At 41.6% G+C, this 13,433-nt stretch overlaps 1 protein-coding gene across 1 annotated transcript; it reads left to right on the top strand.

Moving 5' to 3' along the window:
- Window positions 1–577: 577 nt before the first annotated feature.
- On the top strand, window positions 578–12,211 carry FAM177B (family with sequence similarity 177 member B; the record flags this gene model as incomplete). The annotated part of the gene is made up of 5 exons (XM_084625284.1): window positions 578–604; window positions 1,829–1,984; window positions 3,920–3,986; window positions 8,793–8,890; window positions 11,993–12,211. The coding sequence occupies 5 exons, from the start codon at window positions 578–580 to the stop codon at window positions 12,209–12,211; spliced, it is 567 nt and encodes a 188-aa protein (XP_084481410.1).
- Between the last annotated feature and the right edge of the window lie 1,222 nt (window positions 12,212–13,433).

The following is a 13,433-nucleotide window of genomic DNA, read 5'->3' as shown; positions in this document are numbered from 1 at the left end:
GGCCTATTCCTCCAAACTGCCAGTAGGTGTCATACCAGTTGCAGGAAATATTTGTTTGCAGGTGCGTGTTTGGTTCCTTCACTTTGCTGGAAAAAGTAAATATTATACCTGTGACTTAGCTTTAGTAAAGTCAAAGTTCACTTCATAAATGAAGCAAAAACCAAGGGAAGCAGAATGCTGAAAAATGTCCTCAAGAAATGTGATATGCTTTAAAAACAACCAGCTTGCAGGGTTTTCAACATGCCCCCCTGGAGTATCTACTTGCCATGTCCATGTCTGTGCCCACATTCCTTTTGCCACCCCAACCAGTTGTCTTAACTGCTGAACATGCAAATAAAAAGGTCCTGCCCACAATTCAAACATAGCCCAGTCCTTTCAGACAGTTGCATCCTGGAACACTGTGTTTACCTTTCTTGACTTGCCTCCAGACCTGAGCTGCTGCAAATGCTACAGAGACGTTTTTTTTTCCCCTCATGCACAAATTACATACACGATCAAGTGTCATGGTTCTAGGTTTTTTCCCTTACTTGTCTTGGAAACAACTTAATCAGTTTTTGCACTGCAACTTCTTCAAGTGATGGAAGATACCAGAGAGATTCTGCAGGTGAATTTGCTTTTGATTTGTTGTTGGCTAGAGATTTCTCACATTTATATATTTCAGCAATGTATTTGATCCCACCAATGTTCTCCTTCAAACATAAGGAGAACACTGTAAACTAATATTTATTGTCTTTGGAATGTTAAAGTAATGATCTTATTGTCTTGTTTATGACTGATTCTAAATTGATTAGTGAAATGGAATGGGGAAAACATAGTAGCAAATGGCATATATAACTTTTCCTATTTGACTTAAAGTAAGATTTTGAAGAATGCTATATATTTGAAGGGAAAACATCAAAGAAATTAAATATAAAATTATGGTACACCATTGGGCTAAGAGCATAAATAGTTTAAGAAATTTATTATCTTAAGGGTTTCTCCATAGTTACTGGATACCTATTTGCCGCCTTAACTCTAGATTATATTTTATATAGCTGTTAGAAATTTGAAATTATGAAAGGATTAAACTTTTAAAAGATGTATGCATTGTCCATTTTGCTATAGTCCTAACAGAGACAAAACCCAAATAGGCCCAAGTTAAGCAATTTAAAAGGCAAATGCTAATAAACATGGGGCAAAAGGGAAAAAAAAACACTAATTGTGGAAAAAGGAAATCATGATTCTCCCCCATTGGATCTGTGTCCATGTAAATGGAAGCTCTTGCGGGGGGGGGGGGGGGCTGTCATCCCTATTTGCGAAGCCCTCTGTGCACTTTCTGGTGCTATATAAATAGTATTGCCTTGTTATTCAATTGCACAGTAGTAAGCTGCAAATTGTTTATTTAGGCTGTGATCTTGCAAAGTGCTAAGCACCATTCATGTCTGCATGTTGCAGGATTTGGCCTTTCTGACTCTTTATCTTTTGCTGTTTTGAAGTGTCTCATATTAGATCGTAGTAGTATACTCTGAGTCAATGACAGAAAACATGCACAGACGTTTGAAGACCAATGGAAGAGCTGTTTGAGACACCAACAATTGTACCTGTTCTTGTAAGAGTTGGAAGCACCATCATGACACAGGCCAGGTTTCTGTAGCTCTGGCTATGCCCTGGGCTGCCTCTTCCCAAAACTGAACTATGCAGGGCTCTTTATACCTTTTGAGGGTTTAAATAAGATTCTCAAACCCAGTCCTGATATTCCTTAGCCTAAGAGTTAAGGTGAAGCTGAACACTATGCAGTCCATTGTCCAGTGTACTAACAGGGCACTCCTGGCGGGTGTTTTTTCTTGAGCAGGAGGATGGCTTCCAGCACAATGAGATGGAGGATAAAGACGGGGGAGAAACAAGGTCTCCCAGGAGGATCATTTACTTTGCCAGTGGTGAAACCATGGAAGAGTACAGTACAGAAGAAGAGGAGGAGGAGCAGCAGCCGCAGCCACTTGACACAGTAAGCCCCATTATTGGCTTTTAGGAAACTCTGGGGAAATTGGAAGAGGGGAGGAGTGTTTCTGCTCTATGCACATTAGAGAACACTGCACCCTTCACAGCCATAATAGCTAACTCTGTAGATGATCACTTACCTCTTTTCCCACCCCCCCCCTGTAAATATTGTGACTTCTCTAACCAGTCACAGAACAGATTTAGTACAATTTGGATAGCAACAGTACAAGCTTCTTCAAGTTCTCCTGCTAATGTGCTTTATTCCTGATGGCCACGGGACTGACTGCTGAGGAGAGAGTAGTGGTTAAGCAGATCAAAATAGGATCTATTGCTATACCCCTACCTAATGATAGCTTCATCTTGTGGTGAGAAGATGCAGCAAGGCGATGAGAAGAAACCTACACAAAAGGAATTTGTCCCAAAGCAAAAACATGCAGGAGCATGTCCCCTGGTGCTCCGTGACCCATTCCTAAATGCCATATGTCTGTTTCCTCATCTCTAAAATGAGAACAAGACTGAAGGCTAGTCTACATGGAGACACCTGGGGAAAGTTAAGACTAATTAAACCCTTGTCTGGACACTGCTTAAGAAGAAAAGTGGCCTTAGGGCTTGTCTACACTAAAAACTCTTAAGTCGACTTATAGATAGATAGATTTTACTGTGGTGGTTCATGTCCACCCTACCCTCCTTAAGTCGGTGGTGCACACCCTCACCAGGAGCACTTCCACCGACCACTAAGGGCAGTGTGGGGAGTTGAGAGCCAAGGCTCTCAGCTCTGCTCGCAGCTCTCCGCCAGGAGCCCAGCTGCCCCACAGGCTCCCCGCTCCCTCTGGCTGCGTGCCCTTCTGCCCAGTTCTCTGTTCCCTGCTCGGAACCTGGCTGCTCCCTTCTTCCCCCCAGCTCTCATCGCTCGCCAGGAGCCCACCCAGGCTCTTGCCTCCCAGTTGCGAGCTGGGACCCCAGGAGCAGCCTGGCTTGGAGTGTGGATCCTGGGTAGCAGCCCTGGAAGCAGAAAACCAGGAGCACAAGAGGCAGCCCAGCTTGGAGTGGGGAGCCCAGGCAGTGGGCAGCAGCTTAGCTGGGAGGACTTTCTTGTCAATGTCACAACTCCAGCAAGGAGCCATGAAATTGACAAGAAAGCCAGCCAAGGGCTGATGTAAGTAACACACTGTCTACAAAACACTATCGCCCTAACTACACCTACATAAGCCCTACACCTCTCGTGGAGGTGGAGTTATGTTGGTGTAGTAGGGCACTTACACCAGGGGTTAGGTCGATTTTAATTGTGGATTTTTCACACCCCAGACCAATGAAGTTATATTGACCTAATTTCTGAATGTACACAAGACCTTAGTTAATTTGTCTTAATTCATCCGCATGTAGACAAACCTTAAGTTACTGACCTCGCAGGGATACAGTGAGGATAAGTAATGTTTGTAATCATCTCTGAAAATGTAAAGCATTATATTGTGCTAGATATTGACATTTACATGTATCTATTTCTGTCCAAAATCTCTAAATATTTTTTAGTATTTTGGCCTGATCCTGCAAATACTTAAACCTGTGAACAACTTTATTCACATGGAGTTCAAAGTTCCTCACAGGTTTATGTATTTTGCAGGATTGGACCCTTTGTGTTCTATTGTATATGTGTTCCTTATGTTCATTGTACTGATGTTTCTTGTTGGCTTGGTAAATGAAACTGGTATCCCTAGTTTAAATAGACAGAGACTTGCTGTAAATCAGCTGAGACTAGCTAGCTTGAACAGCACCCTGTGTAAAGACTGAAGTAAAGAAAACAATTAGCTTTCTCCCCTACACCATGGAAGATCCTTGCATACGGCAAATATTATGGGTCAAATTAATCTCTAGTACAAGCCCATGGATTAGTTCAGCTCTGTATGTCTAAAATGAAAGTTTTCCTTTTGTTCTTGTTTTGTAGTCCAAACTCTCCTGGGGGCTCTATCTGCGGCTGTGGGCAGTTCGAATCGCAACAACTTCACTTTTTAGTAGGTATATTTTTTCTTGCATCAATGGGAGAGTTATTTTACATTTAGTTGAATATAATTACTGTTCAATATTATTAAGATATAAGATCATCACCAGAATTGTTTCCTTCATCTTATTTGTTTTATGTATTCTCAAAACTGGGTGTTGCTATTCTATACCAAAAAAAAAAATCTCTCTATTATATATATTTTATAATATATTAAACAAAATATGATATTTTTCTTCAAGGAGATAGATATCTAGCTAACACTATTCAATATGAAATACTTCAGGTTAGATTATTTGAGATCAGGCCATCCATTGTCCTTTTTTTAAAAAAAAAAAAAACAGTTTCTTATAGCAACCAGACAGAAACTCCCACCAATGTGGGGACTGCCTCAGCATGCTTAAAGGAGCAACCTGAATTCAGTGGCAAGAGCCTGATGGCTGTACCAGTATGTCACGATCTGGCTATGCAGTCTTGGGGACTCTGACTTTCGAACTACCAACACATCTAGCACAACGTGCCATGCTGCAGCTACTGAAGAAAAGCAGGTTTCATTGGCAACAACCTCCACGGCAGATGATTTCCAGTGGGTCTGCTGACATGAAGCTGGTCTCGCTTTCATTCAGCCCTATAATACTAAATCGGTTTTTCATTGCCACAGTGATGGGTTTAACCAATACGAGTCTCTGTATATGTCATTTTAGTTGGCAGATGCTAGGTATCCTTTTCATTTCTAGTGTGACAGTATATCAAATACTGCATCCAAAATAACTACCTTGAAAGAACATTAGTTTCAAAGTCAAGCAGTCAAAAACTAGGAAATGCTTGAATTAAGGGTGCCTGAGCAATTTTAATTTGGCCCCCTTGTGCATAGGAATTATGATATAGTCTTCTTAATTGTATGATCACATACTACTTTTCCCCCCAAACCCTTATTCAGTACACATGTGAGGTGGTGCTCACTGAATGGTTAGCTATTCAGTATCTGATTTTATCCTTCTCGTTCCATGTGTGGCTCCATGTATTATTTACTGCACACCATCAAAACCCTAGAATTATTAATTTCTTCTTGAGTGTCTCTATGATAGTGTCATCATAGTACTGTCTTCGGAGTGTTTCACAAACACAATGAAGTTATTTTCACAACACCGTTCTGTGGTATGGGGATATTACCTCCCTTTTGCACTTTGGGAACTGATACACAGAAATTAGAGCCAAAAATTGTCAAGTGTCAACTAATTTTGGGTGCCCTATTTGATGCTGTAGCGGGGCAGGACTCACCCCTGCAGTGCCTCCTGCTGGTCATCCAGGGAATTAGCATTTCCAGCCTCCAGAGTACCCTCTGCAGGCCAGTGTCCTGTTTGCTGCTGGGCCCCCAAGTCCCTCCCAGTGCCCCTTTACTCAGGGGTTCTGCCCGCCGCAGGAACCCCCAACCCACTATCCCCATCTTGCCTCAGTGGCTACTGCCAGTCACCATCTAGCCCTTGCTCCCTGGGGCGGAATGCAGTATAATTGCCACTCGTTATTGGCAAGGAGGGTCTGGACCTGCTGCTTCTGCCTACCCTTGGGCTGCCCTCTGCAACCTCAGTACCCTTTTCCTAGGCCTTCATCAAGGCCCGCAGCCTGGGGGTTTCCCAGGCCAGAGCTCTCCAGCTCCTCTGGCCTTTCCCCAGCACTGCTCCACTTTAGGTACCCTGCTCAGCTCCGAGCAGTCAGGCCTCTCCCTCTCAACATCTAGAAAGAGACTGTGTCCTTCCGGCCCACTGCCCTCTTATAAAGGCCAGCTGGGCCTTGACTGAGGCGTGGCCGCAGCTGTGGCTGTTTTCCCAATCAGCTGAGGCTTGCTGCTTTCCCTAGCAGCAGCCCTCTCACAGCCTCAGCTCTCTCCCAAGGCTGATTTCAAGCCTTTCAGGGCAGGAGCAGGTGACCACCCTGCTCCAGATGCATATGGGTTTTTTTGTAAGTACACAGCATATTAAGGTGCTTAATGCTCTAAGCAAAGCTCCCACTGACTTCTGTGGAAGCTGTGAGGTCAGCATTTCTACAGTTCAGATCCCATGTGTGTCAACCTGGGACTCAGAAAATGAGATGTGTGCACACAGTGGCCACCTGTGAAAACTTTTGTTATTGCCCGACGCCACATAGGAACTTTGCAGCAGAGGCTGCAATCAAATCTTTTTCTCCGGGGCAGCATTCAACTATCTTAATCATGACACCATCTTTTCTGTTCCTGCAGTCTCTGCCTCATTCACTGCACGCTTTCCAAATTCTGCAACAAATGAGGAAGCGATCCTGCAGACAACAATCTCCTTCACTGCACAATCATGAGCCATTCCCAGGATCCATTCACAGTCTGTCCTGTGTCCCGAATGAGGCAAAGGTCCTGTGGAAAAAAGTGATAATTAAAGAGTACCACAGTGCATATATACAAGGCAATCTTAATTCTGGCCTCTCTTGATTTTGGCACCTTAATGTTCTTTTAACTTAATTTTTAAAAAATATAATTTCCTACTTTTTTTTAAAAAAAGGAAAAAAATCCTGTGAAACTATACTGACCCACACATACATACACGGGTCATCACCAGGGTTTGGATATTTAGATCCGCAGCACAGTTGACTCCTCTGTCACTTGAGTTAAAAGATTAACCAGTAGCCGTAGAATGCTGTGACCCCTTCTTGTGGCAGGTCAACATAAAAGCTAAGATGCAAACTTTAGCCATGGGTTTCACAGCTATTTGCTACACAGCAAAGGAATAGTGGCACTTGGGAATAATGGGTTCAGTTCCAAGTTCTGGAGGAAAGCATGCTCTAGTGGTTTATAACCACTGGCCCTGTTCCCTTCTGCTCCTACCTGTCACGTTCTCTGTTCCAGTTTTCCTGCCCTGCATTTCTCTTCCCTGTCTCTCCTGCTCATACCTCTGCATTCTAGTCAGGCTGCTTCCTCCTCTGTGCTTTCTGGGTACCAGCAAGGGGAGCACTGAGGATGCAGGAGATGCAGTCTCCCTGGTCTCAGTTACAGTGGCTCCTGGGAACTGGGCAAAACAGTTGAAGGGAAAGAGCTACTCAACTAGGGATGGTGTATGCTCAGCCACTCTTCAGGGATGGTGTATGAACAGTCTAGTCAGCACATAGGAGCTGTGAGGACGGAGCATGCTCAGTGCACATGGAATCTTCTGAGTACTTGGCTTCCAGTTTTTTTAACAAATCTCTGCTGAGCACATGCTAACAGATTTTTTTCAGGGATGTTGTAAAGACCAAAACTATAACTGGATTTAAAAAAGAATTATATAAGTTCATGGAGAATAGGTTCATCAATGGCTATTAGCCAAAATGATCAGGGGTGCAACCCCATGCTCTTGGTGTCCCTAGGCCTCTGACTGCCAGATGGCGAGACTGGACGATGGGATGGATTACTTGATGGTTGCCCTGTTCTGTTCATTCCCTTTGAAGCATATGGCATTGACTGCTGTCAGACAGGTTACTGGACTAGATGAACCATTGGTCTGACTCAGTATGGTCACTCTTATGTTCTTACACTATGTCTTATAATGTGACCAAATGTGGGCGGATTTTCATAGGGATGGCAAAAGGTGCATCCTGACACTAGGGCAAAGCCCTGCCAAATCTCAAGTCCCTGCTCCAAATCATGGAGGTGCTAGAGCTTCTCAATGAAACAACTGTAACCATTTTTTTTATGTGGGCTATGTGTATTTTCCCCTAACCTCATTCTTGGAAATTACAATAATGTTAGTTGAAACTTTTGCAAAAATTTCAGCTTGAGAGAGACACCAGGCATGGAAAATTTCAGCCCCTGCAGCTTAAGTTTGGCAAAGTTATAAGCAACTGAAAACAGGATCTTTATAATGAAAAGTGTCAGGCAACTTTAACTATAGTTGTCAGTACCTGCGCCACCTTTAATAAATGGCATTAATTGGCAGGCAGGGGGTAAAACTATGGGTGGACAAAATCTACCTGGACTGTAGGAAAATATTTAATAGTGTTCCAGATCAGACTGATATAATCAACTGAAAATTTGCACCAACAGGGCACAAATAAGGGTAGAACTACTGAAGCAGATTAGAAATTGGCAGAGGGACAAGAAACTGAGGCCATAAGGAAAAGAAAATGGGTCAAGTGGAGACAGGTCAACAAGCATAATACTGCAGAAAGATGGATTAGGACAATCTAGCTCTGCCAACTGACATCATTGCATACAATTTTGATAAACTGTGATACTCCAGGCAGGCCAGTGCTAAGTCTGAAAAAGTGGCACCTGAAAGCAGTCACAACTTTTTCCCCCTTTCAAAAATCACTAGCCTCCTAAACACAAGAGATACAAAATCCATCTCTTCTTCCTGATACAGAGGAAGAGAGGCTTCTGTCAGTTGAAAGAAGATCCTGAAAGGAAAGAAGACTTGTCTATGACCTCTTGACTGTTTGAGAGTGAATTGCCATGGAAAACAACCCAGGCTGAATTTGTTTACGCAAAGTGTAGTTGAAACACAGTATGGAACAAACTGCCTAAGGCTGCAGCTGGTGTAAGTGGACATACATCATTTCCAGGAATGCTGGCTAAGTCTTTGGAAAAGGATTGAAATGGGTAGCCATTCAGTAGTTTTCTGGAGTCAGGACTAGGCTTACTGAAAGGGGCTTGTATTTCCTGAGCTGATGAAGACAGCCCTTGTCCTTTTGTTCATATATATATCAGTGCGTAAAACTATTTATTTTCTCGCACCACATAAAATGCCTCTCTAGACAAGCTCCTTACTTACATAAGGGATAGAATTGCTGTTATTCTTTCTCCTCCCTGTCTTTTTAGCTTGCGAATTCCTCGGTGGGAAGCTTGCCACACTCTTTGGACTCAATGAACCTAAATATCAATATGCAATAGATGAATACTACAGGACACAGAAGAAGGTAAATGAAATGCATACATAGCTTTTTAACAAGTGGAGAACAAAAAATATGGGACTTAATTTATCATGTTTTATTATTAAGAACCAACAGTCTTCTTTCCAAACAAGACACAAAACAAAAACACTCGCCCCCAAAGAATTTACAATCTAAGCAAACCTGTGTGTTTGTGTGTGTTCTTTCTCTTTTTTCTCTCTCTGTATATGTAGTTTAAAATCTTCTCAGTGGATCACTTGTGGGTATCCTTGAACCTTTACTAAAGTCACTAGCTCTGTACAGATCCTATGAAAAGCTTTGAGATGTTCTGGCATCAGAATGCACTATATACACTGAAATGGCTGTGATTAAATTTTCAGGCTGCAGGGGTTTGATTTTAAATGTTTGTATTGTGGATTAGTTCTCTTCCAGAATGACTTCCAGAGTCTTACTTCCTGAGTTGACAAGGTTGAGCTCCATTGTGAAGACAATCTGGATATGTACCCTGGTGGTGGCAGGAAAGTTTGGTCATTCATTCTCACATCACCCCATGTTAACAGATTCAGAGACCACTGTCAGGATGGGGGTTGGAGAAAAATGTTTGCCCCACCTGTCTGCACTGAGTCAAGGTGCTGTACTGGCAACACCTAGACAGAAGATGGCTGAATGGTGGTCCTAGAATAGAAAAGTAAATGAAAATTCCATGAGGACTCCGCAAAACTGTGGAGAAGCCTTGGGGTGTGAACAACACAAACTCCTTCAAAAACGTCCTATTTTTAGTATTCATTTTTCTGTCTTCAGCTATTTACAAGGCACTAGAGGTTTGCTCTCCTGAAATATTTCTCCTAGCACTGCTGGCTTGTGGTCCAGAAGACTGTTCCCACTGAATAATGTAGTGTAATTCCAATTGTCCTCTTACTCATTCCTTCCAAAACTTGGAACAAAATGACCTACCCTGCCCTGCTATGTTGAGAAACTGGTTACTGGTCACCGTGATATATGGCTGTTTTGTTGTAGGTTAAGTTGATCAAAGGCATGTTTGTTTCTTGAGGAAACTGCTGTGCACAAACGAGCATGCAGATGAAATTTTATATTCAGCTACAGATGCAGAAATTGGATGAGTTCTAGCAATAAAGTTTTACAAGAAATAACCTTTTGACTTGTGGGGGGAGATGAATGTATAAGGACACCACCACATTTTCAGACAATTTTGCGTGGTTGAAGGCTGCTTATAAACAGAGATGAGCCCAAGCTGCAAAATTTTGACCTGGGTCTGGATTTTGAATCTGCCCCAAATTTCAGAGATTTCCTTATATATATTTGAATTTGGTCCTGTTATAGAGAAGGACTAGTCACAATTTTTTTTATTCTAAACCCACCACAGTCCCCCAAAAATCTGAAATTACTTGCTGGGGGTCAGCTTTATTCTTTAAAAGACGGTCCTGTTGCCTGATCTATGGATTGTCTTAATTTGACTACTTAAGAATTCCCAGTTAGCACCTCAAGGTTTGATAGGTTTTTGTCCCAAGATCAAGGCCAGTAATATTAGAATTACTGTTCACACAGATGCAACACTCACATATGAAGAAGCTTCTGTACATGTGATGAGAGTTTTATTAATACAGTTAGCAAAGTCACAAACATTCCAACCCAGTAAGATAGACAGAGATAATACAGAATGTGCATCTGAGCATCCATATACTCGCACCATCCCTTGCAGAACAATCTGAAATGTTAGTCATTATCTGCCTCACCATCATCTCCTTCCTCATCACCATCGCCAGTGGTCATCATCCTGTCACCGCCCCAGAGCTACGCATCTCCCTTCCAAAGCACATAGGCTATGAGACAACTTGTAGATTGTTAGGCTGACATTGCTATGCCTAACGCATATTCAGTAAGGATTTCTTTCTTTGTCCTTATTTGTATTTCCTTACCCTACTAATGTTGGGGTGCCCTCGTCCCACAAGTCAGTAGGCTTTTTACCTCAAGCTTAATTAGAATATAGGTCAATTGGTTACCCTGGCACTCTTGTGATCAGACATCTGTGAATGTTCCTAATTTAAAATATACCAAGCCAATATAAACTAGAATGTTATGGTTACTTGTTAGCAGTTTAGTCATTACAGCATTCTCTTATGATCTGGGGTTACTCCTGGTTAACTGCATAGGCTAAGGCTTTGGGGCTTTATTCCTTGTTTATCTAAGCTATTGTCTTACAGGCCTGTGGCTTGTAAACTCCTTGCTTTACTGCCTTAACTTATGTATATGCCTTACATAGCAAATACCTATCCCTATAGGCTACAGTCCTACTTTGTGTGAAAATGGCATTGTGGGTTTTCTGTTTGTAGACTAATAATTTTCATATTAAATATGTTTTTACAGGTGTTAAAAATACAAAAATTTCATCTCCAGCTCTGCAAATTCAGCCCGAGATCTTCCACTCAAGCTGGTTCTTTCTGGCTCTTCACTAGTCAAACGCTCTTCTTTCCATCTGTGCAACCCCATTTGTCCTCAAATTTAAGCCCCCAGGTACATCTCTGCAGACCTATTTAATTCCTGTTAGTGGGCTTGATAAGGGAAACTGAGGGCATAATCTGAGGACAATAGGATTGCATAGGAGGCTTTGCAACTGGAACATAAGAATTCTGACCCCTGAGGTGCCCCCCCAAATCCAGCTTACCTTGCCAGAGCTGTATGTTCTGCAGAACTGGCACAGCTAAAAAAAAGTAGTAAAAATAACTTTTTTTCACTAAAGCAATTAGATCTCTTTCTGAATAAACTCATGGAGCAGAGCAGCAAAAGGGTGGTGATTTTACATAGTTTCTTTTCACGGTAGACTTTAAGTATGTTTCATGGCTTGTAGCATTTTTAATTCTAGAACAGATCACTACTTCAGAAACTTAAAACAAGTTTCAAGCTACAGTGCTGGCCTTTCTCAGAGTTCCTGTTAGTTCTGTGTATAACGGTTACAGGCAGTTAGACAGTAACCCAATCTTATGTAATGGAGCTACTCAGCCCAAGGTAACAGAAAACTCACACTGCTATTGCTGTCAGTGTCTCCTTATAGAAGACATCAGAACAGGTTTCATTTTGTCCAGTAAATTTTTCTTATTGTCTTCATTGCAGGAAACTGAAGATGATGAAGATGGTGAAATGATCTCTGAGACGAATGAGGCAGAATCTCTGAATGAAAAACACCACCTTGAGGTACAGAGTGTAGAATATGGATCTATTAGACTCAAGGATGCTATGGAGTTTTCTCAAAGAAGCACTTTTGCAAACATTGATGAGGCTTCAAAACATGACCTACAAAGTCCAAACTGTAACTCAGCTGTTAAGAAATGATGGCAACATTGTCAGTGTGGTCTCCTCTGATACTGAAATAACTCTATAATAGGACATTAACATATCATTAGCATGCTCTGGGGCTAACACATCACATTCCTTTGTCCAGCAGTGTTATTCCAATGTCCAATAGCCAGCTAGATAGAGCCAAAATAGCTCTGTGATGGAGAAAGGTAGAAAGGAGATGGTGAAGATTTCATGCTGCCTTCTGTGACATCTGACGCTTTACTATTTGAGCTAAGGAGGTTGATGGAGCATCTGCCACCTGGTTCCCTATGTTTATGAGCATTGAACTGGAGCCCTTACATTCTGATGTGTGAATCACGGACTTGACATTAGATGGTTACTTTTGAAAGTGGAAAACATCCAATTGGGACTATGCAATGGAATTTGATATGCTAGGGTACCTAAAGCATCCTGCTGAATCATAGTCTATTCTGGGTAGCTACAGATGTTTCCAAGTCAGCATAAGAATGATGTAAAACTTGCCCTTTTGTTTTAAGTGAATGAGTGAACATAAGAAAACTAATAGTCACTTTATGGATTCCCATGTTCTTGTATTTTTAGTTTTCACTTTTCTATTCCTCGACCTTAAGTTGCTAAAGTAATGGGTCCTTTTGTATAAAACCTAGGACTGTCGATTAATCGCAGTTAACTCATGCGATTAACTCAAAAAATTAATTGTGATTAATCGCACTGTTAAACAATAGAATACCAACTGGAATTTATTACATATTTTTGGATGTTTTTCTACATTTTTCAAATATATCTATTTCAATTACAAAACAATACAAAGTGTACAGCGCTCACTTTATATTATGTTTGATTACAAATATTTGCACCTTAAAAATGATAAACAAAAGAAATAGCATTTTTCAATTCACCTCATACAAGTACCATAATGCAATCTTTTTATCATGAAAGTGCAACTTAAAAATGTAGATTTTTGTTGTTGTTACATAACTGCACTGAAAAACAAAACAATGTAAAACTTCAAGAGGCTACAAGTCCACTCAGTCCTACTTCTTGTTCAGCCAATCGCAAAGAGAAACAAGTTAGTTTACATTTACGGGAAATAATGCCGCCCACTTCTTAAATACAGTGTCATCTGAAAGTGAGAACAGGCATTCACATGGCACTGTTGTAGCTAGCATCACAAGATATTTATGTGCCAGATGCACTAGAGATTCATATGCCTCTTAGTGCTTTGGCCACCATTCCA

The sequence above is a fragment of the Lepidochelys olivacea genome (genome assembly GCF_965140295.1).
Source record: "Lepidochelys olivacea isolate rLepOli2 genome assembly, chromosome: 3".
NCBI classification, from domain to species: Eukaryota; Metazoa; Chordata; order Testudines; family Cheloniidae; genus Lepidochelys; species Lepidochelys olivacea.
This window is presented reverse-complemented; position numbering and strand designations above follow the sequence as displayed.